The following is a 25,842-nucleotide window of genomic DNA, read 5'->3' on the forward strand; positions in this document are numbered from 1 at the left end:
TTATCTAAGCATAGTATTTTGTACCCTTCTAGTATAAAACCTAAGCCTGAAATCACACCTCTGCACATTGAAATGCTGTGTGAATGGAGTTAGGCAGCCTGATTATGCAGCAGCGCTAGGAAAGAGAGCAAGAGCACTATTTTGTAGTAGACATGGTGCCGTTATTCTCTCTCTTTCACCCAATGCAGCACAGCAACTCTGATCGCAGCGTGCATGACAACTTCGTAAATTTGCCCTAAGTTTGGGTCGATGGAGCCAATGGCCTGATCTCTCGTTTCATATTTCAGTACAGATATTGTGCTTAGGTTGTCCAAGTCATTTTTCTTTACAGGATGAAAAATTAAGTTGTCTAGGGGACGACACCTGTGGTATAGATGAAATATTTACACTCATTTATAAATTTTTTTAAACGAATACATTGCCAAAACTAACTGTAAAAGAGACAGTGAATACCATAAGAATGCACTTTATTGCTTAAAGAAACAATTTTGAAAACTATAAAAGGAATAATCCATAATGACTTTGCACATTATATAGTAGTTTCCATTGTCTGAAAAAACTCAAGATCTCAATTAATTTGTTAATGGCTTGGTATCTCACTTTGAGGAGCCAATTTACACAGGTAACTTGTATGTCTTACAAAACACCTTTTGCGTTCTGAGGTATACTTTGTAACAGTGTATAATAATCATAGTAAAGTGGAAGGTTCATGATTCATCAGGTTGGGTCGCCCTTCGCTTTAACAGAACGTCTTCGTATCCGTTCTGTGTAAGAAGTCCCACTGTTATGTTCTTGCTTTCTTCAAATTTGGGCAAAACAACAGCAATATATCCCTCAGTAGATGGCTGTCAAACAAAAGAAAAGATTTAGTGAAATACATTCAGCACAAAAAGTAGCTATTAGTCAACATTGTATTAGTCCCCAACTATATAACTCCTTTGTGTTTAGTGTGATTCTTCCTTTTTTTTTTTTAAACTTTGTATTTAACATTTAGGCAGATAAGTACATAGCAAGACCATACGGTATGGACACTGACTTCAACAATCCATCAAATGATCACAGAAGTGCCTATATAGTCATATGGCATCCACAATATTAGCTCCACAGTTCTATAAATGCATCACATGGAATAGCAATTCACAGGAGAGGCCCACTGTCCTGAGCAAGGAACACACTGGCCGCAAGCCACGGGCAAACTAATCTTGAGAGAATAGTGGTGTATCATCATAGACTTTAACTGGGAGTTAAAGCAGATAAATAAGACCGCAACGGTTCCCAAATGTTTCTCGGTTTTGCAGCTCTAGAAAGTGTGGCAACATAAGTCCCAGACCAGTCTTAGCAAAGAGACATATCCTTGAGCCAGTCCTGGAAAAGAAGGGCGCTCCTTCTCCCCCCCACTCAAGACAATGACTATGTTTACCTAGCAGAAGCACAGTGGTAGGAAATGTGCGATATTCCTTTGGTATATTCTTAACATATCAAAGAAGAGCAATGTCAGGGGTGAGCTGTAAATGATGATCCATCAAGTTGAGCATAGCCTCTATAACCTCGATGCCAGGTGGAGGAAGTCCCCCCCTCCCCCCGCACCACAGCGTTTGCATCTAGTGTTATCTGTGTGTTATATTTATCTAGGATTACCGTGTCAGATACACTCTATGCACATATTTATAATGTATTGATCAATACCTTCCATTTGGAGAGATCGGTATGGTTTGTTGGCAGCAATAAAGCCACAGCTCATCTGTGATTCCGAGGCCCAGATCCCTTGACTATCGTAGCCGTGCTTTAGGAACCCCCACCTCTATACCCTCCATGACCGCATTGTGCATTCTTGTAATGCGTTACTGTGGGTGAGGGTTGGATAATAGGATTGTCAGCACTGGCCACTCTGGGGGCTCCACAGGTATTGTGGCAAAGAGATGGCAGGCTTCATTAGAAAGCTTGCTTTATGTGATAAAGTCTATCAAAGTGGTAGCAGAGTCACCTAAAAACTCATGATATGTTTAAAACCTATGCTTCTGGAATAGATCGCCCATAGAGTTAATGTGCTTCCTACCGACGGAGGTCAGCAGCACGGGGGAGTGGTCCAATCAGAGCAAACAGTGATGTGCTATGGGTATACAGGGAGAGCAAGGCACCGAAACTGGACATAGTATAGCCAGCCGAGACACGGTGTGTATTTCACGTGATGGTCTGGTAAGTTGTGCATAGGAAGCTGCTTGTATCGGAAGTGGGTCTACCTGTCCCTCTTCGAGGCTGATGTGTGGGGCATGTCTGCTGTTATGAATCCATTGATATACGAACTGCACCTGTGCCACCAGGTAATACACTTTACAATGGGGTGCTGCAAACCCTCCCGTTATATGGGTGTCTTAATCTGTGCCAACAGAGCCTTGGTTGTTTGCCTGCCCGAGCTTGAGCAAGCTTAACTGGGTAAAAAAAAAAAGCCTTATTTAATGGGATTGGAATATTTTGAAACAGGTAGAAAAGTCTTGGCAACACCACCATCTTCATCAGGACTATCCTGCCCGCCATTGACAGCATAGGCTGATCTAGTGATCAACCTCTCTTTGTAATATCTCAAAGTAGTTTCAATAATTCTTCTGGAGGATAGTTGAGATATCCGTGTGATACAGTATGCCTAGGTAGCAGACAGGTCCTGTTTGCCATTGTAGTACGTAGGATACATTAGGGCGTGTTGTGACTGTCATCAAGGGTACCATAATGGACGTAGACCAGTTTATCTGGAGCCCAGACCAGCGGCCACACTACTTAACTTCATCAATGATGGGACCTAAGTTGACAATATGGTATCTGACCACCAACATGGTATCATCAGAGTGCATCAATAGCAGTGTATTGCGAAATACCATATTGATTTCACAAATACAGTGACATTCCCAGAGAGTGACGGTCAAGGGCTCTGTAGTGAGAGCAAATAAAATAGGGGACAGCCCAGTCATATCCCCCTGCTAATCTGAAACGTAGAAAACACCCAGCATTAACTCCTAATCTAGTTGAAGGGTCTGTATATATGAGCTTGATCCATTTGACAAACTCTACCAAGCCACATTCTGCCCAAGACTTCCAACAAGAACGTCTATTCAATGGTGTCAAAGGCCTTAGTGGCATTGAAAAAAAATGGCCATAACCTGTAGAACAGGATTTAGTTGATGCGTAAGGGCAAATAATGTTCGAAGGTTGTAAGCAGTATTGATCCAGCCGAACCAATTGGGGCATCAAGGGGAGTATCCTGATCGACCAGTATTGTGGCTAGGATCATACTGTCTACATGGAGGAGGCAAGAGCCACATCTTTCAGGAGGCTTGCTCAGTTTAAGGAGAGTGATTACAATATCTTCTCGCATTGTCAGCAGGGGTTGCCCTGCTTTGTAGGCTTCTTTATAAACCGCCAATATCACTGGTGCCAACTCCTCTGTGTCCTCCTTATAGAATTCAGTTTGGAAGCCATCGCTACCTGGAGCGCTGCCATTATTTAGCTGTTTGATCACCTATTTGATCTGATCTGTGGATAGGGATTGACATAAGAGGATGCGATCCTCATGTCCCACCCATGCCAGGGTCACCCTCTCTAGGTATGTCGATGTCAGCAGGTGCCACCTGCATTCTGGATGTGTACAATTCCTTATTAAAGTTATCAAACGCTTTCATGATGTTGGAAGGATCATACACCATTCTCCCATCTGTAGTAGGACCACACGGTATGGGATCCGCTGCCCAGCCAGACTTATGCAAAAAGAACAAGTGATGGACAGAATGCAGAACAATGTCATACATTCACCCCAGTACAGAGATCTGGGCCTAAATACATCGTTTTTTGCTCCCCATGCCATTTCAGTTTGAACCCAGCCATATGCAAACCAGTCTTGACCCTGCGCCAAAGGGAACAGTCCAGCTGGAACTGTCAGGCCAGGTCCTCCCTGGACTGGAAACAAGCATCCTAGGACTGGTTTCGGGGTTTCACACCTCATCAGCCAGGATAGCTTGACTCCAGTTGCATGGAGAAACCGGGACCCACGTCTGGGCATACCCACACCAACTCGGGGTGGCAAATTCAAAACGAACAATTGATGGACAGAATGCAGAACAATGTCATACATTCACCCAGTACAGAGATCTGGGCCTAAATCCATAGTTTTGTGCTCCCCATGCCATTCCAGTTTGAACCCAGCCATATGCAAACCAGTCTTGACCCTGCGCCAAAGGGAACAGTCCAGCCGGAACTGTCAGGCCAGGTCCTCCCTGGAATGGAAACAAGCGTCCTAGGACTAGTTTCGGGGTTTCACCCCTCATCAGCCAGGATAGCTTGACTCCAGTGGTATGGAGAGTACGGAACCCACGTCTGGGCATACCCATCCTACTCTGGGTGGCAAATGCAAAAAGAACAATTGTTGGACAGGATGCTTGATTACGGTCCAGGGAAGACCTGGTTTGGCAGTTCGGTATGGACTGTTCCCATGGGGCACAGGGCCAAGACTGATTTGCATATGGCTGGGTCTGAACTGGGGTGGCGAAGTGAGATAAAGAATGATGATGGATTCTGGGGGTGAGTGTCTGAAACGTTTCAGTGCTCCATCCATTATGCCCTTGTATTTGCTTTGTTCGCACAGCCAGACTTAAGCAGAGCTGCAAGTGTATGCCCCAGCCTATCCCCCTCCCTGTATTTTGTGGCTTGCTTAAAAAGTTTAGCTCTCTGTCTGCCTGCGCCTGAAACTCAAGCAGCGTGGTGTGCATGGGATCAAGGACTGTTCTGCCTCGAGTAGAGTCATAGATGTCTTCTAGGCCGCGCAGTCCACGCTCCAGCACCTCGAGTCTAGTTCTAAGCAATTTGAGGATACGGTCTCCCTTTGCTATAAATTCCCCAAAGATAACAGCCAATCACTATTTAACTCAATATAGTTCTTAATGGCTTGTATGATTTCCTCCCTGAATACTACATCCAACAGATTCTTGGCTTTAGGGGCGCTTGATGCCATTTATTAGGCATTATGAGGTGTAGCACTACCAGGTAGTGGTCAGATAGGTTCCTCGGGAGATATATAGTCTCTCCCATCCAGCCCAGCACGTCCTTTGAACCCACCCAAAAGTCAATGCGGGATGAGTAGTCATGCACAAAGAAGTGGAAGGTGTATTCATGTGCCGAAGGGTGTTTCAATTTCCAAAGATCGACCAGATCAAAATGTAACATAGCTTCCAGGAAGGCGTCCCTAGATCTGGTTAATTGCCCTGCATTGAGGTCAGAGCAGTCTAGCCCCATATTCATGATAATATTAAGCCCCCCCCCCCCCCACATAATTGAATGAGGGTCAACCACCATGCATTGCTTTAATAATGAAAGAAGTCCATCCTCTCTGTGTTTGGGCCTTATGTTTTCACCAGGGTGATATGTGTACAATTGAACATCCCCTGAAGTATAAGAAATCTACCATCTGGGTCAGATATTGCTCTCATGTGCTGGATATGCACCGACATTTTGATGAAGACAGTGACTCTTGAATTTGAGGAATAGGGAAAAAAGTATCTATGTGAGGCCCATGTGGATGTCGAGTGGTTCTCACGGCCAGGCGAGGTATACGTTTCCTGCAGTAATATACTATCCACTGCATGTTTATTGAGATAAGCAATCACTTGCCTGCTTTGCGCTCTCACATTCCATGCAACTAATTTTAAGGAGCGAGGACTGAGGTCATGCCCGTCAACAATTTTTGTGAAGGTATCGGTTCCAGGATGAGGAATGTGATAGTCAAGTGTTGCCTGATTCATGTAACACTTACTACTGCCAGTTGTGAAATCGCACCCTTCTTGCCCACATTAGGACCCAATTTCCTATCGAAAATCCCAAGTATTTAAATCTTAAACAACTGGAATTATTCTACAATGCAGCATAATATCCATCCGAAATTGTATCCATCATGACTTGCGGCCTGGGGTGACCACTGATGGAGCACTACGCTGGCATTATATACAACCATACAGTTAGAAATACCTCACAGCATTTAAGTATACTTTCCTTAGTTGACGGGCCAAGCCCAGATTCTGGGCTGTGGCACATATAACAATCACCAAAGAAATTCAATGCAATAGCTCTCGCATTTTCAAGCGTTTTAGCTATTGGCATTGAAAGTGACAATGCCTTTCATGTATGTGTTTTTAAAAGGAACATATATATTAAAGGTGTTTTTAATGCCAAGAGCTCAAACTCTCGCAAATGCGAGACCACTATAATGGTGGCCACGCCCCTTTTTTTAGAAGCTGCTCGCATATTTTCAGGTTACCGTGAGCAACATCTACACACAAGGGGCGTGGCCACCATTATAGTGAAAGCGCGTATGGTGCTATCACTTGAAGTTTAAAAAAAAAAAAGTAATTTCTAAAGCTCTGTAGTGCGACCTCTAAAGTGAAAGCGATCTGCGCTTGTAATTAAATGGGCACGGCTGCTAAAATAAATGTGGACCGCGCCGTATATTTATTAATTGAATAAGCGCAGCCGCTATAAAGTGGACTGCACTCTAATTTGAATAAAAATATATTACTATTTAAACAAAGCGGGTGAGTGCTCTGATGCCGCGGGTGGAATAGGGGAAGAGCATTAAAGGAAATAGTGCTCACCCACTTATAAATCAGACCGTGTAACAACCGTAGTAAACTGGCCAGTCCTCGTGGGAGGTTACTAGTGAAGAGAATGTGGTACTAAGGAGGGACTAACAAGCCTATGTACGAATCAGAAGCCAGCATTTACGAAAGGCAATGATATAAGTCAATGACAAATATGGGCGGAGAGTGGGCGGGGCTTCAAGAGCATACTCAAATACAGCATGTCTAGCAGAGCGAGCAGCGCATGCGCGCTGCCCTTAGGCTCTACCTAAAAAGGCAGACTTCTGGGTATCCTCCTCATTCAACATCAACAAGGGGCAACCTGGGGTTGGCCCTATTGCAGGGCGCTGTGGCACCACGCATTGGGGATTGCTTTTGGCGCAAAGTGAGGCAGCCCACAGTGAGCACCGTAGTTTTACCCTTCCAAACAATTCAGTGGTGCGCCGCGTATAACGTTGCATAGTTCATCCACACTCTTGCAATTGCTTCTTGACTGATACATTTCTTCCGGGCCGCCTTTATTTCCCCCACCAGTTTGGTCTGCTGAGTATGCATGTCTTTCATGTCAGATATCCACTGCTCCGCATTAGTCAGGCGCGTATGTTAATTATCTATGCAATCTTTCATCTCATCCATTTTTCGGGTTGGAGAATCTATTTTACAGGCTGTTTGATAAGCTCGATTTCATCTCCAACAGCAAAGATTTGATACCCTTTGTTGGGAGGGAGGTACCCTCTATACTCTCCTCTCGATCCAAGTTGTGGGCAGGTTTAGGTGATGGCAGCCTGGAGTGTTTCTTAGACTCAAATGTTGAGCATAATTGTTTGGCCTCAGATTTACCCATAGTGGAGCATTAGGAGTAATGTACATTTATTGAGATGCAGGAGTACAGAGGCTCCAATCAGCCCTGGGTGCTTATCACTGTGAGGGAAAAGTGACAAGCTAGGTATCAGTGCGCGGTGTAAGTCAATTACCACTATTAATTGGGAATTGTAATCAAAGCACAAACAAGGGAGAATCATAAGTATCCAAAATGGATGGTTAGGGCGTGCAGAACATGTTCATATTAATACCCAGCAGAGCAACAATATCCACATGGCTCCTATGCACTACAGGAATTTGGAGGAGTCAGCTGTGCCAGGCATCACCAGGGGCAGGCAGCTCGCATAGGTGGTCACAAAGCTGTGAAATTACAGGTCTGCGCTAGTGTAATGCTGCCAAGTCAACCAGGTTCCGCTCTGGTTACCGCACCACGTCCGTGCTCGCCTCACAGGTCTGCCAGCTCACAGTATGTAGCCCACAGTTAGGCCCCTGTGCCTCATGGGTTGTTAGCCTCGAGAGGCTGTCCACGGCCGAGCGAGCAATCTCACACTTGGGGCCCCATCAGGTGCCCCTCAGCTGCCAATCAGGTGTTGGGCAGCCTGCAATCTCAGAAATAGGACTACAGCTGCACTTCGAGAGCCTGCCGTTCGTAAGATTTTCTCACAGGGCGCAGCATGGGAGGGCTTCCTCCAGTCAACGGCTGTGCTTCGTGCTGAAACCACTCTGCGTCCACTTGCACCAGGATGTTGGCAGACCGGCGTGCTGGTGACGACAGGTAATTTTACAGCAGAAAAGGGATGTTTTGAGGAGGATTTGAGCTCTGGCCGTCGGAGGTGTACTAAGGTGCCGCCATCTTAGTTCGCAGCTAGGTACTGCCTCATGTTAGAGTATCAGCGTAGTTCACACACACAGTGGGCAGGTGAGTGAGAAGAGTATTTTGAAGCCTTAGTAAACCTGTATAACGTCAATGTGAAACACCCGAAATAGATTATATATATATATATATAGTAGGAAAGTAGGATCTGCTTCCATGGTTAGCCCCACTATTTGCCTGGTGTCATTGTGTTTTGATGGTAATCTGACGCGATCCTGCTAATCAGTACCCAATCATCTGTGATGTCTCTGCCAAAATGGCTTTGGTAAGTACCTTTGTACCTCCACAATTGGCTACTGGTGTACCCTTATAAGTCCCTAGTATATGGTACTAAGGTACCCAGGACATACGTACACAAGGGGTCTCCCATGGACTACAACATGTATTATGCCACCCATGGGAGTCCCCTACAGGCCTGCCATTGTAGGCCCTGTGAGTTGATGCTTGCACCTCTCACAACAGAAGTGTCTTTATATCTGCGGGTACTACACTCAAAACCTATAAGTCACCCCTATGGTAGGCCCTTCAATCCTGAGGGTAGGGTGCTTGGTTATAAGTGTGAGGGTGCCCCTGCATGTGCAGGGCAACTCCTACAAACCCGGAGTCGATTCTCCAGGTTTGTAAGTGTGGCCAGCGATTTTAAGATATATAATGGACATCAGTCATTACAAAATGTCCAACTTTATAATGGCTGTGCCGAACCTGGTCATGTTTGGTATCAAACAAATTGGAATCATACCCCAACACGGATTCCAGTGTTGGAGGTATGATCCCATGTACTGGGAGGCCCGCTGTACTCCCGGCACCAGCCGTTCATGGTCTGCCAGTAAGCTAGTGCTGCTGCCAACCACAGACACAATTATACCCTCCTGCTGATGAGCTGAGCTGAGTTCGAGCAGGGAGAAGGTTGAACAATAGGTCTCCTGTCACTGGGCGTTGTGACCACATCCCAGACAGGATTTAGTCTATTTGGGGGGGGGGGGGGGGGGGGGGGGGGGGAGGGGGCGCCACCAGACTGCATTGAAGGGCACATTTGGTGTCCTCCTTGCATACTCTGGTTTGAGCCACTACATGAACCTATGGTTCCCGCTCTGATGCGAAACTGGACAAAGGAAAGGGGAGTATCCTCCCCTCTGTCCAGACCCCCCACCCACCCCAGAGTCATACCAATCCTCTTCCTGGGATACTTAATGGCGGGTGGGTCCTCAGGTTCATCATGGAACAAGACTAACCTCTGAAACCAAGATAGTCTTCGACCTTCTTGGACTTCGACTGGAACAGAGACTGCAACAAGGAAGACTCCTGCTGCTCCTGGTCTTGCTGTTTTTCCAGTCTTCTGCCTCATCTATATCTGTGCTTTGCTCAGGTTCTCCAGAAAACTTGTGGGCATCAAGGACATCTGAAAACTCTCCCTTGGAGTGAAGGAGTTATTCCACTGCATCTGCTCGCACCGCAGGGAAGTTGACTGGTCTGCTGCTCCTGTCTTCCTACGGACTTCCTAAGGCCCAGCAACACAGGTTGTGGTTCTCCTGGTGCCTGACCTGTCTTTCCTGCAATTTGGAGAACAGTATCCCTCGTCGGAGCCGCTGGGACCAAACCCCTCAGCACTGTATCGACTTGCCATTGCCAAGGCTTGTTGGCTCTGCACTCCAGAGATCTTCGGGCTACAAGAAGCTCCAGCCTCCAGCATCTCACCCCTCGAAAATCAGCATCCTCCCTGGATCCCTTGCACCATATGCCTCCATCTTTGGTGAGCTGCCTGAAGTCGTCTTGTGACTCCTGTACCTTTGGGTTCTCTCGAGGGTCTTCTGCTTTTGTGGGCTCCCCTGCTTGCTCAGGGTCTGCTCTGACTGTCCTGCACTTGGTGAGTCCCTTGGACCATGCTGGTCCGAACGATCTCATCTTTTCGTCTCCCATGCCAGTTGCGACTGCCAAGGCTTGTTGGTTCTCTCACCAGACACCGACCACCTAGACACCGACATCTGACTTAAGAGAGCCAAGCTCAGGATCAAGAAAGAGCAGGTGGCCCTTGATAAGGAGACCCTGGAAGTCCAGAGAGCTAGGAAGAATTTAGGATTAGAATCCCACGGTGGCAGCACTAGGGAACCTAGGATTATGAAACATTCCTTTGAAACTAGGAACCTGAGCAGGATAGTCCCTTGTTACCAGGAGGGTGATGACATCCATAAGTGGACTAATGCTTTAGAGAGGGCTGTAAAGTTCAGAAAGTTCCTCGGGGGCAGTGGGCAGCTATCCAGTGGCTTTTCTTTGCTAACAAAGGTGGAGACAAACTCTTGACTGTGAGGTTAGTTTGGGTTAACCAGAGAGCAATACAGGGTTAAGGTTAAAGACACACAGAAGGCACACACTCAAGACTGGGTAGATTTTATTGATAGTGCTAATAAGACTCTGGAAGGCTGGCTTCATGGGAGTAATGTGCACGATTATGAATGACTGTAAAATGTACATATTAACTGTCAGATTCAGCAAATGCCTCTCCCAAGAATTGGGAAAGAAGACAGACAAGTAGGTTTGCACCAGAGTGAAACCAAAGTCTCGTGGTGGTGGTCACCAGAAGAAGCAAAATTATCCTAAGGGCCAAGAGAAAGGATGGGGATCAATCTAAAGAAAAGAAATAGTCTTCAGAAGGTCCCCAAAAATGTCCTCTGGGGTGGGTCCCAATCCTCTTCCTCCTCTGTTGGCAATTGTTTTAAGTCTCGCACCAATACTACTACTGCTTCCAAACCTCCTAGTGCCCCTAGCAGTAGAACTGGTGGTAGCAGTAGTTCCCCCAAGGGTTTAGCTGGGTTAACCCTTGGTACAGAAGTGGGTTCTGGCCTAGGCAAGACAACCACTCAGGCAATCTTAGTCTGTGATGATGGCATTGAGCTTGCCACCCTTGCTGTAAGTCCCACTAACTTGGGCAAATACAGACAACAGCCTCTCATCGATGGTTAGGGAACTGTAGCTTACAGAGACACAGGGCAGAGAAACTTGTGTCTCCTGAGCAAATTCTACTTTGTAAGATTTATCAAGTGACCAATGTTAACAATGTCAGGACAGATCATCCCATGGCAGTTCTCTATCTCAGCTGGGGAGGGGTAATTGGCCCAAAGAGTTGTGGTATCCTCAGGCCTACCTGTAGACTATCTACTGGGCAATGATTTGGAAACTTCAGCCTGGTCTAAAGTGGAGTTTAATAACCATGCAGAAATGATGGGAATTTCAGCCAGTGTCTTTGCTATCTTCAGGGCTCAGGCCAAAAAGTTAGGCACAGAGGGAGCCCTGGACCCTAAAAAATGGGCCAGCCAGTTCCCAAGATAAGGAGCAGGAAGGGTAAAGATGTATCCTCCTCTCAGACTCCCAGTGAGTATCAGTCTCCTGGGGAGATGATCTCGGCACCTGTGAAGGAACTGTCCCAGAGGAGATTGAGCATGACACGGCAGGGCTACTGGGGTCAGGGGGACATCCAGGGAAGACTCGAGTGTGGAGCAGAAGGCTTGCCCCTCTCTTAAACAACTCAGACAGCAGGCTGCTGCTGAAGAAGCAGGAAATGTCAGTGGGTCCCATAAGGCTTAATGGGAACATGGGCCCCTGTATTCTGAGGGTAGAGAACCCAAGCCTGGTGCCACCAGGAGGTTGGCCATACCTCAGAAGTACAGAAAATTCTTATTGGTCTTTGCACAGGTCATTCCCCTTGCAGGTCGTACTGTGCAAAGTAAGACTTGGGACAGACTTGTCCCTCACTTTCACTGGCCCCACATGTCTGAAGTCACCAAGGAGTTTTGTAACTCTACAAAGGCCTCCTTACTCCCACTATCTGTGGTTGGGTTTCTCTTTGAGAGGGTAGGGATAGACATTGTAAGTCTCTTAAACCCACCAACAGCATCTGGACATACTTTTATCCTAGTGGTGGTGGACCATCCCAACAGATATCCAGAGGCGATTCCCCTTAGAACCACTACAGCTCCTGTAGTGGTCAGGCCCCACCTGGCAATCTTATCAGAGTTGGATTCCCTAAGAAAGGAGGTCTTGTCAGCTAGAGGTACTAACGTGTCTAGCTACATCACTGCTATGTGGAAAGAGTGTGGTGTAAACTACAAGTTTACCACACCCTATCATCCACAGGGCAATGGGCTTGTTGAAAATTTCAACAAGACCCTCAAAGGAATAATCATGGGACTCCCAGAAAAACTGAGAAGAAAATGGGATGACTTACTACCTTACCGTCTCTTTGTCTACAGAGAGGTTTCTCAGAAGGGGATGGGCCACCGTCCATTTTAGAGTCTGTTTGGACATCCAGTTAGTGGTCCATTATGCCTAGTTAAAGAAGGATGGGAGCAACCTTTCAAGCCTCCTAAACAGGACACAGTAGAGTACGTACTGAGCCTGCGCTCTTGCCTCGCTGAGTACATGAAGGCCAGCAAAAAGCTTGAGGCCAGCTAGGAGATTCAGAAAGCTTGGCATGATCAAAAGGCTGTACTGACTGTTTACCAGCCAGGACAGAAAGTGTGGGTGTTGGAGTCTGTGGCCCCAGCAGCTCTTCAGGACAAGTGGCGTGCCCCCCACACCATACATGAAAAGAAAGGGGAGGTCACCTACTTGGTTGACCTAGGTACTCCAAGAAGAGCCCACAGGATACTTCATGTGAACTGCCTGAAACCTTTTGTAAACAGGGAAGACATGAGCTTCCTCATGGCCACTGCTGAAGGACAGGAGGAAGAGAGTAACCCTCTCCCTGATCTCATCTCACACAATCCTGTTGATGGATTAGTTCAAGACGTAGTCTTAGCAGACAGCCTCACTCATCAACAGCAAGCTGAATGCAGGCAAGTTCTCAGTCATTTTTCTGTAATCTTTTCTTTGACACCCCGTCAGACCACCTGGTATACCCATGAAGTGGACACAGATGACAACCTGCCTGTGAAGAGTAAAATTAACAGACAGCCTGACCATGTCATCTAGCATCAGGACAGAGGTCCGAAAGATGTTAGAATTGAGAGTCATTGAGCCTTCAACAAGCCCTGGAGTCAAAACCTCACACCCAAGATGGTAAGAGAGAGGTGATGTTTACTGTTGATTACTGAGGCCTCAATGCAGTCAACAGGACTGATGCCCATCCAATTCCCAGGGCAGATTAACTGATTGATACTCTGGCCTCTGCCAAGTATCTTAGTACATTTGACCTAGCTGTTGGTTATTGGCAAATCTGACTCTCTTAGGAAGCCAAACCAAAACCAGTATTTTCAAACCCCATCGGGCATTATCAATTTATTGTGATGCCTTTTGATTTGAAGAATGCACCTGGCACATTTCAGAGGCTGGTGAACAAAGTCCTCACAGATCTGGAAGCCTATAGATAATCTAGATGATATAGCGGTCTTTAGCTCCACCTGGGACGATCAACTGGTCCAACTCACAAATGTACTGGAGGCCCAGCAAAAGTCAGGCCTCCCTATCAAGGCCAGTAAGTGCCGAATAGGGCAGAGCAAGGTTGTGTACTTGGGCCACCTAGTAGGTGGAGGCCAAATTCAACCACTGGAGAGCAAAATTCAGGCCATCATGGACTGGATTACTCCCACTACCCAGACTCAAGTCAGGGCTTTCTTGTGGCTGAGTGGGTACTATAGAACATTTGTTAAGGGTTATGGGTCCATACTGACACCACTTGATGATCTCACCTCTAAGAAAATGCCTAAGAATATTCAGTGGACAGTTAGCGGTCAAAAGGCTTTTGATGACCTGAAGCAAGCCGTGTGCTCTGCACCAATTCTGCAAAGTCCTGAGTACTCCAAGCCATTCATTGTCCAGACAGATGCTTCTGAGATAGGGATGAGTGCAGAACTGTCACAACTTAATGCAAAGTACCAGGATCAGCCAGTAGCTTTTATCAGCAGAAGGTTGAACCTCTTCAGAGAGAAGCATTGGTCAGCTATTCAGAGGGAGCCCTTTGCCTGTGTCCTGAAGAAATTGAGACCAAACCTGTTAGGCACTCAAGTCAAGTCAAAAATCATTTATTCCATCTTACACATAAGATCATAAAAGTGCCTACAGTCACAATTTATAAAAAGACATGGATAAAAGATATCATCAGAAATCCTGATAGTTAAAAAAGTGCTATCATCCACTTTATCATAAAATCCATTTCATCCATGTACAAAAAAAACTAGATACAGTAAAAATATAATAGACCGTCCTAATTCATCTTATGGACCAACCTGCTTTCTCTTTTTCAAACATGCACATAGGAATGATGCTAGCGAAAAACACACATATGAATTCTGCAAGGATTTGAGGAAATACAATGCCACACAACAACATTTTAAATTGTAGCGCTTGCAAATTGGTACAATAAAATTATGTCTTTCTTGACGGTAAAAACCACAAAAAAATAAAACATGAAGATCAGTTTGTGGTAACATATTATCGCACAGACACACAGAAAGATCGGAGTGTTTGTATTGCTTCCCTGGGTGTCCTACCATCAATGGAATCAAGTTTAAGCGGAATCCTAATAAAATATATTTGTGGTGTGGCAATGTGACATCAGCCAGGTAAGAGAAACTTCCCTCCTCCAGCGCCGGACTTATTTCATACAAACGAGCTGTCTGGGTATGGAAGTTTTTTTCCTTTCTTAAGTATTGGGCCCTCAAGATGAATATCTCAACCAGTTTCGGCTTTGTTAGGGACTTACAAGTGGATGGATCATTAAAAAGGCGACTTTGGCACTCACTTCATTGTTCACACAGACCAGAAGCCCCTGTTATGGCTCAAACAGATGAAGGGTGAAAACCCCTAACCTTTGAGGTGGTCCATTTCCCTACAGGGGGGGTTGACTTTTCAGGTGAACATAGACCTGGGAGTAACCATGCCAGCACAGATGGACTTTACAGATATTTCCACTTAGAAAATGAAGACTCAACTGGGCAAGGTTAGTATCATGTCCTTACGTGTGGGGAGGGGTGGTGTAGGATAATAGGATCTGCTTTCATGGTTACCTCCACTTTTTGCTTGGTGTTTTGACAGTAGTTTGCTGGGATCTTGCTATCAGGACCAGATCATCTGTGCTCTCTCTCCCAAAATGACTTTGGTAACTACTTTTGTACCTCCAAAATTGGGTAATTGTGTACCCTTGTAAGTCCCTAGTGTATGGAACTAAGGTACCCAGGGCATGGGTACACCAAGGGTCTCCCATGGGCTGCAACACGTATTGTGCCAGCCATGGGAGTCCACTTCAACTACGGCCTGCCATTGCTGCCTGTGTGAGTTGGTGCTTGCACTTCTCACAACAGATACAGGTTTCCTTATATCTGAGGTCACTGCACTTAAAACCTACAATTCACCCCTATAGTAGGCCCTACTGTCCTGAGGGCAGGGTGTTTGGTTATAAGTGTGAGGGGTACAATGCGCAGCACACCTCTACAAACTTCAGAGTCAACTCTCCAGGCTTTGTAAGTCAGGTCAGCCATTTTAAGATATATGGTGGACATCAGTCATTACAAGATGACTAACTATATAATGGCCTCACCGAATGTGGTTATGTTGGGTATCAAACATGTTGCAATCATACCCAACACCAATTCCGGTGTTGGAGGTATGATCCCATGTACTGGGGGGTGGCCCTTAAGAGGAGCACACTGTACTCCCTGTACCAGTCTTTCAGGGCCTGCCATCAAGCTAAGGCTGCTGCCAGCCACAGACACTATTCTGCCCTCCTGCTGCTGAGCTGAGCTCGAGCAGGGGAAGGTAGACTAATAGGATTCCTGCCACAGGGAGGTGTGACCACCTCCCAGACAGGACTAAGAGGTATATGTACAAGGAAGTGACGGAGTGTGGCTTTAGCCTTCTTGGTTTAATGCCGCACTCCTCCACTTCTGAAATGCAAGGCTGCACCGTATTTACAACAATACGGTGCAAGCTTGCGTTTCATCATGCGCTGGCGCTAACTTTAGCTGCATAGCGCCAACGCAGGCACTCTTGCACCATTGTGCAAGGGTGCCTGCATTTCAGTGTAAGATTGTTTATGTGCAGGAAGGTGTCCCTTCCTGCACATAAACAATCAGTAATGGTGTTTTGTAACTTCTATGTGTCCTGCAGAATGCAGCAGACATAAAAGTTTTTTTTTTTACTGATTGTTTATGTGCATCCAGGGACACCTTCCTCTACATAACCAATCAATGGCGTTTTGCTGTTTCTATGTGTGCAGCTCAACGCAGCACACAAGAAACAGTAAAAACAAGGAGAAATAAAGCATTTCTCCTCATTTCACCAGGGTAAGACCAGGTTATTAATTTTGGTGCTGCCCTTTATTTACGCCACCCTTGTAAATATGAGGCAGCGTCAAAATCAATGGGTGTTGCGGCTGAACGCCCACCAAAACACCCATTGTCCACCCCTTTCAAGCTAAATATAGCGTGAAAGGGGGCCTTATTTACAAGGCAGCGTTAAGCCTGCTCTAGCATGAAGGAGGACAAAGGACAGGGGAGTATCCTGCCCTCTGTCCAGACCCTCCTCTGGGATGGACCACGAGTCGTTCCAACCCTTTTCCTGGTGTACTTAAGGGCTCTCCTATGAGTAGGTCCCCTTGGCTTCGCCGTGGAACAAGACTCTCCTCTGAAACTAAGACACTCTTCGACTGTCTGGACACTTGGACTTCGTTGGACTTCAACTGGAACGGAGGCTGCATCAAGGAAGACTCCTGCTGCTCCTGGTCTCACTGTTCAAGTCTTCTGCCTCGTCTGTGTTTCGTTCAGGTTCTACGGAAGGCCTGTGGACATCAAGGAAATCCCAAGAAATCTCCCTTGGAGTGAAGGACTCACTACCCTGCATCTGCAGGCACCACAACGAAGCTGACGGGTCTGCTGCTTCTGTCGCCCTACGAACGTTTAGAGGCCCAGCAACACAGGTAGTCGTTCTTTGGCTCTCCCGAGGCCTGACCTGTCTTTCCTGCAATTTGGAGACCAGTATCACCAAACGGAGCCGCTGGGAACACACCCCTGAGCATTGGCTTGCCATTGCCAAAGCTTGTTGGCACTGCATTCCAGAGATCTTCAGGCTTAGAAGAAGCTCCAGCCTCCAGCACCTCATCCCTCGAAGGTCAGCATCCTCACTGCATCCCTTGCACTGTGGACCTCCATCTTTGGTGAGCTGCCTGAGGTCCTCTTGCGACTCCTGTGCCTTGGGTCTGTGGGTCCTCTTGAGGGTCAACTTCTGCTTTGTGGGCTCTCCAGCTTGCCAGGGTTCTGCTCTGACTCTCCTGCACTTGATGAGTCCCTTGGACCTTGCTGGTCCCAATGACTGCATCTTTTCGTCTCCCACGCCAGTTGCGCTACTAAGACTTTTGGTGCTGCAGCTGGACACCGACCACCTAGACACACACAGCTTGTGAACTGTTCCTGGTCCTCTTCAGTGTCACTTGGTCCCCTTCCCACAGCTGCAGCAACAAAGTCCTCATCAACTCTCCTGAGCTCCCTGTCAAGGGTGGGCATTGTGCTTTTGTGCCTCCTGGTCACCTCTGAGTGGCATAGACCCTGTTCCCTCTGCTTGAGGGATCTCCTCTTCGAGAATCCACCCTTGGATTCCATCAGACATCTTCACAAACTCCTCCTGAGGCCTTTTCTCCAAAGTCTTCCATTGTAGTTTATGGGAGGTTCTGACGTCACTTCACCTCTATGCACCTGGTTTCCTGTTGCAGGTAACCTGGTTCCTTGGACACCCACGGGTGGGGTGGCCCTCCAACCTTCCGTCCTCCAAAGGGTTTCTTCTGGTCCTCTGGGAAGGGTTCTTTTTCTTTAAAACTGCTACATCTCCATCGACCTCCATTGGGCACACAGCTGTTGCTACTCTGCACACAGCCTCTGTGGGGTTCTTGGGTACCTACCTTGGGTGGTTTCTTGTTCTCCCAGCTCCTTTGAGTCTTCTGGTCAAAGTTCCATTCTTCCTTGCAGTTCGCATGCTACTTTCTTATTATATGGTTTGGTCGCCCCCTGGAGACCAGTGTATATTTGTGCTACTTACCTGATTTCTTTTGAGTATTTTCATGTGTATTGTTGATATCTCCAGTTAGTATTATTATTATATTTAAGTTTGTAAAGCGCTCAGCTACCCGTAGGTTTCCCGGCGCTAGAAACCAAGTGAGAGGGGAAGAGACAGAGAGGAAGGTTGTTACATATTGAATAACCAGTTTTTTACCTGTCTGCGAAACTTAAGGTAGCAAGGTTCAGTACGCAACTGGAGAGGAAGGGAGTTCCAGAGTGAAGGGGCCAGCCAAGCAAAGGAACGGCCACCCATTCTGGATCTTTTGATTCTAGGAACCGAGAACATATGCTGATTCGATGATCGAAGAGTGCGGGGGGGACAGTAATGCTGTACCAAGGAGTTAAGATAAGATGGGGCCAGGCCAGCATTTATTCTGTGCATGAAGCAAAGGGCCTTAAATTTTGTCCGGCTTTCAATGCGGAGCCAATGCAAAGTGCGTAGAGAGTTGGAGGTAGGGGATGTATTGGGTAGTTTACAGAGCAGTCGCGCTGCCATATTCTGGACTGTCTGTAGTTTACGAGTCACCTCTTTGCATGCTCCCAGGAGAAGAATGTTCCCGTAGTCCAGTCTAGAGGTGATTAAGGCCTGGACCACGGTTTTCTGAGTGTCCTGGGGAAGCATCCAGATGATCTTACGCAACCACTTAATGATAGTGATGCAAGTGCAGGAGATCTTAACCACGTGATTTTTCATGGACAGCTGGTCGTCGAAAATGACGCCGAGGTTGCGTGCTGTTTTAGATGGAGTAGGTAACGTGCCCATTTGAGAGGGCCAATGTTGGGGTCCCCATAAAGTGGTGTTATGGCCAAACAGAAGAAGCTCTGTTTTCCCCCCGTTAAGTTTCAGTTTATTATCATACATCCAAGCTGCGATGTTACTGAGACCTGTACAGAGGGAAGAGGGGGAGGAATGTGAACCAATGGAAAGAGAATAAATGACCTGGGTATCATCGGCGTACGAGTAGATAGTGAGCCCGGCTTGCTAAGCAATAGTAGCCAGAGGTCTGACATACAAATTAAAGAGCAAGGGGCTCAAGATGGAACCTTGTGGAACACCGTACGCCGATTTATAGATTTGAGAGGCAGATGAGGAAGAGAAGACTTGGAAGGTACGGTTTGATAAAAAACTAACGAACCAGTTAAGGGCTGAGCCGGTAATGCCTGATGATCTAAGGGCATTAATAAGAATGGGGTGGGAAACAGTATCAAATGCGGCACTCAGATCAAGCAAAATGAGTGCCACGGTTTCCCCCCTATCCACTCGGCATCGTATGGTTTCAGAGACCCCCAATAAGGTAGATTCCGTCGAGAAACCTGACCTAAAACCAGATTGAGATGGGTGTAGAATTCCCCTTGATTCGACATGGGAAGAGAGTTGGGAATTGATGTGCTTTTCCATGATTTTTGAGAAAACTGGAAGAAGTGAAATAGGACGGAAGTTGGAAGGAATACTAGGATCGGCATTGGCCTTTTTTAACAAAGGCACTATCATTGCATGTTTCCATGCAGAGGGTACTGTCGCTTCTCTAAAGGAGGAATTAAGAAGATCCATAATATGTTCAAGGGACGAATTGTCCAGCATTTTTAATATTTGAGGGGGAAAAGGATCCAGTGGGGAACCGGATTTAATTTTACTGATAATATCAGAGAGAATAGTGATATTAAGAGGATCCCAAGTATCGATCAACTGAGAAGCAGGGAAACAGGTATCTCGTAGGACCCCTGAGTCACAGGGGGTCGTAAGTTTAGGTACTATAGGGGGGGTCTGCAGAGCAGGGGTAAAGGACCTATCCTCTATAGTTACTCGACCAGAAGATGTAATTAAGACTGGTAAGTGAGACGGAGAAGGAGGGAGGGCAGATTTTTCAAAATCAGAATAAATGGTATCAATTTTGGCAATAAAAAATTCAGCCAAGGAATTGCACTGTGCGGTATCAAGACAAGGTGGTTTGGGCTGACACAAGGCACCCGAAAGTTTTTGTACTACCTTAAAAAGTGATTTAGGGCGATTTTGTGCCTCAAGGATAGTTAGATTGACATGTTCAGCTTTTGCAGATTTGCATAGGGAATGGTATTTAGCTAAGGCAGCTTTGTAAATTTGCTTGGAGCACAGATCATATTCTATACGCCATTTGCGCTCGAGGTTTTTGCAGATGGTTTTCTCTTTTTTTAGAGCAGCTGTAAACCAGGGCGCAGGCGGGTGGTGAAGGTTGTGTTTTTGTATGCGCTGCGGTATGCAAATGTCGGCAGCATGTGCCAACCAGGCTTGAACAGCATCAGCTGTGTCAATGCTAGTAACTTCCGTAAAAGGTCTAGAATTCTCAAGACAAGAGTTAAGTTTCTTAAAGTCCAAATTATTCCAATTTCTAGAAGGTCTGGATTCTATAGAATTAGAGAGGATGTTCAGTAACAGAAAAGGTCACCATATAGTGCTCAGACCATACAATAGGTAACGGAGCCTCGCATGTGATAGTGTTTAAATTAGAAAGAATGGGGTCCAGCAGGTTCCCTGCTTTATGAGTAGGACCAGAGTTATGTAAAATAATGTTTAAAGCAGCCAAATCCTGTAAAAGGTTGGCGCTGGTAGACCAACAAGGATCATTCAGGTGCAAATTCAGATCACCAATAATTGAAAAGTTTGTCGACTGCTGAATTACAGGTGCTACATACTCAGGAAAGGTGGCGGCCCAGGAACTCTCTGGGCCAGGGGGGCGGTAAATGAGCATCCCAGAGAAGGTAAAATTGGGAGATAGCGAAAGTTTGAAAAGACCGGCTTCACTGTTAGGGAGTTCAAAGTCTTCCCATTTGCAGGAATACAGTCTATATATAAATTATGGCTATTCCTCCATCATCCTTCATTGATCTATTTTTACCAACATAGGTGTAATTGTCAGGAAGAGCAGCAGCAATGTCCGGGCCAGAGTAGTCTTTTAACCATGTCTCAGTAAGAAATAAGGCTATGGGTTCCACCGAGACGAGTAGATCAAAGATCTCTCTCTTGTGTTTGACTAATGATCTACAGTTTAAGCTGATCAGCGTGCGAGTTTGAGGCAGGTCAACAGATGTAGGTTTTGAACGTGAAGGCGGGAAGTCAGATAAGGCTATATTGGTTAGGGAGGGGAAGGATGTAAGGGAGAGAAAGCAAACCGGGCAGGTTTGAGGAGCACAATGAGGATTCAAAGTAATACAGTGAGAACACTGTGATAACCTGAAGCTAAGGAGTGCCTCCCTAGAGTAAATATGAGGTAGACCAGGGAGTAAAGTACCAGGGGTTGTAGCCCCTAGTCCCGGCCCGTCGCGGACCGGCGCAGACGGGCTTGCCTTAAGCGCGCCTTCGGCGTGCAAACGGCGCGCCTGCTGCGCTCGTCCGCTGCGCTTCCTAAAATTACACATTTATATATGTGAAGGAGGACGGTTAGAGGGGGCGTGGCCTCAAAAGGGGCGTGGCCAGCGGCCTCGCTGGTGATGGCGTCGGGGTGTTCCGTGACGTGCAAGGTCCTCTGTCAGCGCTGGATCAGCTGTGCATTGACCCCAAGCGAGCTAGGAGCAGTCAGGTAGGTTATAGGATTTAAAAACACACACTGGTTTACAAATGACAAGCGCAGCCTACTCCCGGCTTTTCGCCTCAGGAGAAATGGTAACTAAAGCGCTCGAGTTCAGCGCTAGTTAAGTATCAGGGCGGGGGGGCGTGGCCTCAAAAGGGGCGTGGCCAGCGGCCTCGCTGGTGATGGCGTCGGGGTGTTCTGTGACGCGCAAGGTCCTCTGTCAGCGCTGGATCAGCTGTGCAGTGACCCCAAGCGAGCTAGGAGCAGTCAGGTAGGTTATAGGATTTAAAAACACACACTGGTTTACAAATGACAAGCGCAGCCTACTCCCGGCTTTTTGCCTCAGGAGAAATGGTAACAATGTGTTAATGATTGTGTTGTGTAATAAATAGACATTTTTATAAACACTGTATGGCTCCATTTCATTAATCTACACTATCGATTAACTGTGGTAAAGCAAGCTGCTCTCCAGCCCGTCAGGATAAGCCTGGAGGCTGCTCTCTACAGCTACCACTTTGAGAACTTTCTATAGTTATCAAAGACCACTAAAATCATAAGGGCTGGGGAGGAGCCTAGCGCGCAACCAAGATGGCCGCGTAGGTGCGAGGCTCCCGAGGACCTCCGTGACCTCCTACACATATCCTGAAAATATCCTGTCCTAGATGAGGGGACTGTTTTGGTGAGCTCGAGCTGAGGTGGCACTCGTTTTCCGCTTCCAAATTGGACCTCGGACGCCGGCGGGAACATCGATCGAGGTTTGCGGCCTTCTCCACGCCGGACCCCGGATTAGATCTGTGGGGCTATCCGGAGACAAAGTGAACAACAGCGGCGGGCAGGGCTCGGCGACTCGCGTACCCCGCACTTTCACTTTCGCTTTTGCATCCTCCTTGCTGTCTTGGCGAGGTTGGGTCGCGGGGCACTGTGAGGTGGTGTGGCCTCGTTGGGGTACCCTGCCGGCCGTGATCCACCCCGCGGATCTGGGGTGGCCCCCCCCCGGAGCCCGTGAACCGGCTTGCCTGCCCTTTACGACGTGATTGGCACGATCGGGGGATTGGAACCATGTCCACAAAGCAAGATGGTGACCGGGCAAAGGTGAAATCGACCAGACGTGGCGCAGCCCAGCAGTCTAACAGCATGGACCGCTACACGCTCCAGAAGGGATCTCCCGAGGTGCCGCGTAGGTCCCCTGAGGGCCCGACTGATGCCCCTGCTCTGCCCGCGGATCTGACCCTGCGGGATGTCATGGGTGCTATCGCCGAGATGAAGGCCTCGGTGAGCCAGCGTTTTGATACACTGGCGCAGAAGATAGACTCGGTCCTCGTGGATGTTGGCTTGGTGAGGGCCGATCTATCCAAGACCAATGATCGGGTCGATTCTTTGGCCCACACCACATCGGGCCTCACGACAGATGTGGCGACCCTCCAAAAGGAGGTGCGCCGGCTTGGCCAGGCGAGTGCACTGATGGACCGCTGCTTGGAGGATTCCGAGGGTCGGGCCCGGAGGAACAATGTCCGCATTATCGGGGTGCCTGAGGGACGTGAGGAGGCGGCGGCGGACCTATTCGTGGAGGACTTGATTCTCACCCAACTCCAGCCCCGGGGGCTGAGTAAATTCTTCGCGGTGGAACGGGCCCACAGGGTTCCCGGGGGAAGGCCTAAGACCGGAGCCCCTCCGAGGCCTCTCATTGCCCGGATTTTCAACTTTCGGGACAGAGATGCTATTCTGCAATCCTCCAGACTACAGGGACCGATCAGACTCGATAATATGGACATCAATTTTTATCCTGATTTCACTCCAGCGGTCCAAAAGCAGAGACTGAGCTTTCTCGGAGTCAAACGTCGTCTACGGGACCTAAACCTCAAGTATGCGATGCTTTTCCCAGCTAAGTTGCGGGTGGAGGTGGATGGCTGCACGCACTTTTTTGATCGTCCCGAAGCGGCTGGGGACTGGCTGGATACTTTGTCTGGGGATCGGGCTCAGGGGGGTGGGGGGGGAGCGGTTGGGGGAGAGGGCTCGCCGGATCAGGACTGAGGGACTAATATTAGGCCTCGCTCTGGACAAAATTGATGTCACTTTGGACTGTTCGTCTGTTCGAGTAAGTTCCCCTCCTGTGGAGGTCGTGTGGGGTCTCTTGGGGGTTCTCCCTCCTCCTCTGGGGGCTTAGTTAGTTTAACCATCTATGGGGCGACAGGCACACTGCACTTTGGGGGGGCTGTTCGGGCTCATGCAGGGGTGCAGGGAGGGGGGAGTTCTGTTGGGGTGGGTGGGTTGGGGTGGGGTGTTGTTCGTTTTTACCACAAGGCAAACCCTTTTTTGTATTGGTCTTAAGGTGCTCTCGGGGGGACAAATGATGGCTTTTGTGTGTGATGGGGGGTAGGGACTTGACTTTGTTGTCTTGGAACGTTAATGGACTGGGGGATAGGATCAAGCGAGGTGTGGTCCTGCAGTATTTGAAACGAATCTCACCCGATGTAGTCTTTCTGCAGGAGACACACCTTATTGGTAATTCTTTTTGTGCCATGAATCGGCATGGCTACCGTTTAGTGGCCCACTCGGGCTTCACGTCGGGCTCACGGGGTGTGGGCATCATGGTGAAGAACTCGCTCCCGTTGGAAATTGATGAGGTGCTCCATGATGATAGGGGACGCTACACTGTCTTGGTGGGGAGAATGGAGGGCAAAGTAGTTGTCTTTGTATCAGTATACGTCCCACCGGGGCTACAGTCGACCACTTTTGCAGACCTGGGGCGCCTCCTCCTTGGCCTTCCGGGGGGGCTTCTGGTGGTTGGGGGGGGACTTCAATGCGGTGGTTTCTGGGACTGTGGATCGTCACCCCCCTAGGGACCTCCCCCGGGCACAGGCGTGGCTGTCCGGCCTCTTGGATACACTGGGATTGGTGGACTGCTGGCACTTAAAACATCCCACGCAGCTGCAGTACACTTTCCACTCGGGGGCCCATGGTAGCCTCTCACGGCTTGATTATGTCCTTGTCCCGGCGGCCTATGTTGGGAGGGTAGGAGAGGTGCGACATTTGGCGCGGGGTATCTCAGATCACTCCCCGCTCCTGTTACACATTGATGTCTGCCCGAGGGGTGAGGGCAGGGTAGTTCCAATCAATGCCTGGTACCTGCGCGACCCCATCATTCGCGCTGACTTGATTAAATCCTTACAGCGATACTTTGATGAGAATGTGGGGTCCGTCCCTTCGGCTATCTCCCTGTGGGAAGCCTTCAAGACAGTTCTCAGAGGGGAGGCCCTATCCCTTATTTCCCATGCCCGGAGGCGCGAGCGGGAGGAGGTGACCCGGGTGGAGGCCGAAATTGTCGAATTGGAGGGTGATCTAGAGGGTGGGGTGACAGATGCTGCGCTACATGTCCTACAGCTTAAGCAGGCGGCCTACAGGGCCCTCGTCACGGAGGCTGCCAGGGGCCTCAGTAGGGAGCGCCAGGGGCGACTGTATGATGTGGGTGATAAGGCTGGTAAACTGCTCGCGTGGTTGGATAAAAAGGAGAGAGCGAATCGTGTGGTCCCACTGATTGAGAGGATGGATGGTGTGAGTGTAACCGAGCCAGAAGAAATTGTCTCCTGTTTCGCGGATTATTTCCGTGAAGTGTACTCCCCGGTTTCTCCCTGCTCGGAGGAGGATTCCCATGCCCTGCTTAGGGATATCGCGCTTCCTTCCCTTTCGGAGGAGGACAGGGTGTCGTTGGATGCCGCTCCCACCTCCGACGAAATTGCCCTCGCCATACGCTCGGTCGCCTCTGGCAAGGCCATGGGCCCGAATGGCATCCCCATCGAGTTGTATAAGTTGCGGCCGGATGCATTGGCACCCCACCTTCGCGCGATGTTCCTGGCGGCCCACACGCTGGGCTCCCTCCCGCTGGACCAGCGTCTGGCTACAATCGTGGTGATCCACAAGGAAGGGAGACCTCGGGACCGGGTTACATCCTA

At 48.2% G+C, this 25,842-nt stretch overlaps 1 protein-coding gene across 1 annotated transcript in view; it reads right to left on the bottom strand.

Annotated features, from left to right (window-relative positions):
* Positions 1-450: 450 nt before the first annotated feature.
* ABITRAM (actin binding transcription modulator) overlaps positions 451-25,842 on the bottom strand; it is a 409,780-nt gene continuing 384,388 nt past the window's right edge. Inside the window, exon 6 of the mRNA XM_085606810.1 lies at positions 451-845. Coding sequence (XP_085462936.1) covers positions 708-845 — 138 coding nt within the window. The 3' untranslated portion in view covers positions 451-707. The remainder of the gene's footprint in view (positions 846-25,842) is intronic.

This window comes from Triturus cristatus, chromosome 5_2 (genome assembly GCF_964204655.1).
Source record: "Triturus cristatus chromosome 5_2, aTriCri1.1, whole genome shotgun sequence".
NCBI lineage: Eukaryota > Metazoa > Chordata > Amphibia > Caudata > Salamandridae > Triturus > Triturus cristatus.